This window comes from Montipora capricornis, chromosome 6 (assembly GCF_036669925.1).
Source record: "Montipora capricornis isolate CH-2021 chromosome 6, ASM3666992v2, whole genome shotgun sequence".
Lineage (NCBI taxonomy): Eukaryota > Metazoa > Cnidaria > Anthozoa > Scleractinia > Acroporidae > Montipora > Montipora capricornis.
Genome location: NC_090888.1, coordinates 26769975 through 26774643, shown reverse-complemented (window position 1 = coordinate 26774643; position 4669 = coordinate 26769975). Strand labels below are relative to the sequence as shown.

At 42.7% G+C, this 4669-nt stretch overlaps 1 protein-coding gene across 1 annotated transcript in view; it reads left to right on the top strand.

Annotated features, from left to right (window-relative positions):
• Positions 1-1055, top strand: part of LOC138051873 (SUZ RNA-binding domain-containing-like) — a 27921-nt gene extending 26866 nt beyond the window's left edge. Inside the window, exon 7 of the mRNA XM_068898165.1 lies at positions 98-1055. Coding sequence (XP_068754266.1) covers positions 98-143 — 46 coding nt within the window. The 3' untranslated portion in view covers positions 144-1055. The remainder of the gene's footprint in view (positions 1-97) is intronic.
• The last annotated feature ends 3614 nt before the right edge of the window (positions 1056-4669 follow it).

Sequence of the window (4669 nt, the reverse complement as noted above, 5' to 3'; positions counted from 1 at the left end):
GTTTAGGCATAGATATATTCTAGCATCAGGTCAGCTAGATTTCACTACTTTCAATCAATTTTTTCTTGATACATGTATGCTTGTCTTCGGTTTGCAGGGGTCCAAGTGACACTGGTTCAAAGGGATTTCAGGTCAACAGGTGATGCTACTGATCCACCGGGGATACCAAAGTAGACAAGTAGACCATGATGTCATCAGTGTCAAATGAGCATGTCATGTCCATTGTATCGTGGAAAACGTCTGCATTTATGCTCTCCTGGTGTGAAGGATGCCATGAACTGCTGGCAGGAAACGCGGCTTGCTCCTCAGTAGATCCATGTATTAATATAACTGTAAATCATCCACACGTAAAGCATATTTGAGGAGATGAATCTTGAACTTGCACTGCCATCACGCCAAATGGTTTTTGTGAATCAGTGAAGCATGTACCTGTCTGACAATTCAAATGAAATGTCACTTCATCATGGGTTGTTAAGTCACATTCTTTTGTAAGAATTGTCGCCTTTCGTTCCACTCGTATAATTTGTGTGGATTTAGAGTCAGGTGCAGACAGGATTTGGTCACATTTTGTTTCCAATTCTAAAAAAAAATCCCTGCAAATCCTGAATTTCCAACATGCCGGCCATTGCTGTGAAACATCAGGCGTTATTCTCTATCCATCTTCCAAAACTCTCCCTTTTCAGTAGATAATTTATTATTCTTATTATCATTACCATTCTCATCATTTAGTAATCGACCTCCTCATCACCATCATAATCATCATCATTGCATGGCTCAACCACTCCACTCCGGCTTTTTTTTTAAGACATCCCCACACTGTTGCCTTAGTAAGCCACCTTATTAGGAAAAATTACGAAATTTAGACAGGAAATGGTGGAGCTTAGGTAATGATTTTATCACATAGTTTCTTTTCTGGCAATTTAATATATAGGTCGATTATTATTCCTTATCCTCTTGTATAATAACACTCCTGAAATCAATGTGCTTTGTTTTCATTATCACAAGCCTGGGGAAATCATTCAATCAATTATAAATAAATGAAATTACCGACTTGAGTTATGAGCGTTTTCTTAATGACTTTTCACTTTCATTTCAAATCATTTTCTTAGTTTTTCCTTTAGTGTAGCAACGGGATTTCGTTTGTGCACAGTTCGTTGCTGCTGAGTTAACTATTAGAGTCAATTATTGGCATTGGATGAATATTCGGAATGTTTTATTCTGAAAAAAAGCAATGATTATTGGAATGCTGGCATTGCTAGAATAATGGCCTCTACTGCTACTAATTTATTTTTGCGTTCATGGAGAAGCATTCTAATTGTGTCAGTTACGAGGGATGTCCGTCAGGTATTGATTGTGATCCCATACAATTTCATTGTTTGGAAGCCATTTTTTTCTGGCACAAATAACCTCAGGGTGGGTTCGATTGACTGTATTCCAGAATCGTAAAACATGGAATAGAAGTTAGAAATCCTTCATTTTTAAAGAGGGATTCACATTACAATTGTCAAAACCTGCTAAAATGCCATTTTAGATATATCTTTATTGTCCATCTTGCTTGAAAACGCAAAACATACCGTTTTAGATCATCACGCCACGTGTTCTTATTCCAGAATGATTAGGGTTCTCAATAAAAGGTGGCACCTGGCGATTGATCGTCGCCTACTTTGCAATTTAAACCCGCTTACTTTGCATTCTGCTTGCTTTTCTTCTGTCATATCTTGTACAATATAATTTAAAAAAACCAAAAAAACTTGCGGTTGCTTCAGTACGTCACAACCGCCTTTTTTACAATGACGTAAACATCCAGAAGTAGTGGTGTGGAATACTTCATGCCGCTTTTACCCTCAGCAGATATGGATAATTTATACATAACATCCGGCCAGTTTTACCCCTAGCAGAGATGGATAATGTGCATATGTTCAATGCTTGTTTTTTGGTTGTGTAGTGCATGTCATTGTTTTTCGAGAATCACGTGACAAGGAATGACCTCATGGATTTTAGGCAGGAAATTTGAAAGTTTGGGACAGAGATCCTTTCAGCAAGTGCCCATGTTGGAAAATGAGGTGAAGAGAGATGGAGGTAAAATGAATAGGGATGCAAAGGAGGATGGGCTGACATCATTTAACAGGGGATTGGTCGAGAGGGATGATGTGACAAGACGAAATAGGATTTTTGTACAAATAATACGGTTTAATGAGAACAAAAAGAAAAATATGTACAAACGGGAACATTTTGCCACCTAGTGCTGGCCTCTTTAGCACACAAGAAATTAAGGAAATTGGTAAAAAAAGTGAGGAGAGTACGTCCCCGTAAGGACAACCGTTCTCCTGAGAAAAATCTATTTACAGAAAGAATGGGAGGGTACATCCCCATTAGGGCAACTACTCCCCAGAGGAAAACGGTTTCATATATACATATATTTACAATAGAGTTCTGTAGTGTCCCGTATAGTATCTACTCATTTTTTTTTTTTAATTTTGACCTGCATGCGCACCCGCCACTCTGTCTTTACATACCCTCGTCGTCTGACATGGGGTCCAGCATACACTTATCAAAGACTAACTGGTAGTCTTTGTTGGCAGGCTGGGTATGGATCGTGTACTCTTTGGACTTTCGTATGATCTGTTGCGCTTGGTGAATGCAGGTCTTGGGCAATACCTCCAAAGGTCGGCAGAGCTTGTCCATGGTGTTTTGCTGCAAAACGTTGTAATTGAGCGTTGCCGCTCCTGCATTCAAAGAGAAACCATGAACTTTGCATGCCACTTTGCCATCATTACACTGGTACCTGTTGTTTTTGGGACCGCCTCGATCCCCCAAGAGTTCCAAGGCCTTGTACAAACGTAAACAAGCCCAGCACATAGTGAAGGCAGCCGCGAAGATGGTGGTTTTGACGTGCACCTCCACTCGGTGTTCGTTCAGGCAACACGTACTGGATGCCATACTGGTCGGAATCCATGAAGAGGAAGAAGGGTTGCGGGTCGGTGAATTCCTTGACTTGCATGAATTTGCCCCACATGGAATTCAACATGAGTTTGGCAATCTTGGTGTGATCCAGTTGGATTCCCTCGTACCGTGCAAAGTGTTTTTTCATATGCTCGCCATTGTTCGCCAGTGTCGCATCCACCAGAGCCAGGTGTTAACCTTATCTGCAAACAACCCAAGTCTCGTCTTGGAGAAGTGGGAGAGCCTTGTTCCACCACTTTCAGGAGCTCAGGAGTGCACTAGATGCCTGTCAGAGCTCATTTCTTCGTCAGTGTGGTCACACTCTAGGGTCTTTTCATGTAGCGGTTTCTCAATGTCTCGTTCTACACATGATTGACGCAAGGGGAATGTGAGTTTGCCACCACACTGGTAAGATAAGACGGGATGAGACAAATCGGATGGTGGGACGATAGTACACAGGGCCAGACCAAAGTACGGTGAGCGGTTGGTGGTGTCAGGTTCGTAGATGAACTCAGGATGTCCAATGGGGATTGGTGGCACAACGCCAACCATACAGTGGTTCCAATGCAATGGTGTTGGGTTCCATCTGATTCAGGCAAAGATCATTCAGACATGCTCCAGCGATGGCCATCTTCTTGAAGGGGTAAAACTGCATATGTTCTTGAAACTTGTGACAAAATACCAGGCATCCTTATTTAAGGAGTTCGATGTCGAAGATGCAGTACTCCACCAGGTCACACTGCATATCAAAGACAGCCTTGTCAGCTACTTGGGCGTGTGGCCCAGTGGTTAGGGCGCTTGCCTTGAGATCCGGAGATCCCGGGTTCAAGACCCGCTCTGACCAATCGTTGAATTTGATCCTGGTAGTCCCTGGTTCAACTTCCCAGCTGCACTTGTAAATAGCCAACTGGTTTGCCTCCTGCCAGTTGGGATTCTTAACAGTTGTAGTTGTTGTGTTCTGTTGTTTCGTTGATTCATTGGCCCTGAAAAGCCCCAGTGGGGAGAGGTCAATTAAGTATGTATGTATGTATGTATGTATATCCTCGGTCGAGCTTGGCCTTGCCCACTTTGGAGATAATTTTATGCGTGTACATGTCCCTCAGTGGCACGAGACCCACATAGTTGACATTAGCGGGGTGTTGAAAAGATGTGCCTCTTCTTGAACTGTTCAGGATCCAGGCCACAGGTCTTGGTAAACGAAGCCAACGGCATGGCGAAAAATTGATCGATGAAACAGATGTACTTGTTCTTGTAGGTCAGTTGCAGCAATTTTCCACCTAAACGTGTTTGCTCGAACTTTTGTCTCCGTTCGATCAAACATTTGACCAAACGTTTGACCACAAAGTGCAAATCATACCTGCAATAATTGCTGGTGAGAGCCGTGACGTACCACGTCTCTTCCTCCATTAACACTTTGAGCCATTAGAGAAAATGTTCCACAGTCATCACCGCAAGACACTTTGGAGGTGTCGTCCTCAGCCGTCATACCCACAATCAAATTGGGCACATGTTGACCTCTCTGCTGATACTCACGCAGATCCAATGTTTCTGGGCACGAAGGGCATCGACCACACCCGCATTGATGGTCTCGCTGTTCTCTGATCGTGCGCAGGAGTTTATGACAATTGGCACATTTACACTCTCTTGGCACCCTCTTTAAGGATTTTTGTAGCACTAAGTTGTAGATGTCAAAGCCACTGATGTCATTGAGTATGAACAAAGAGTA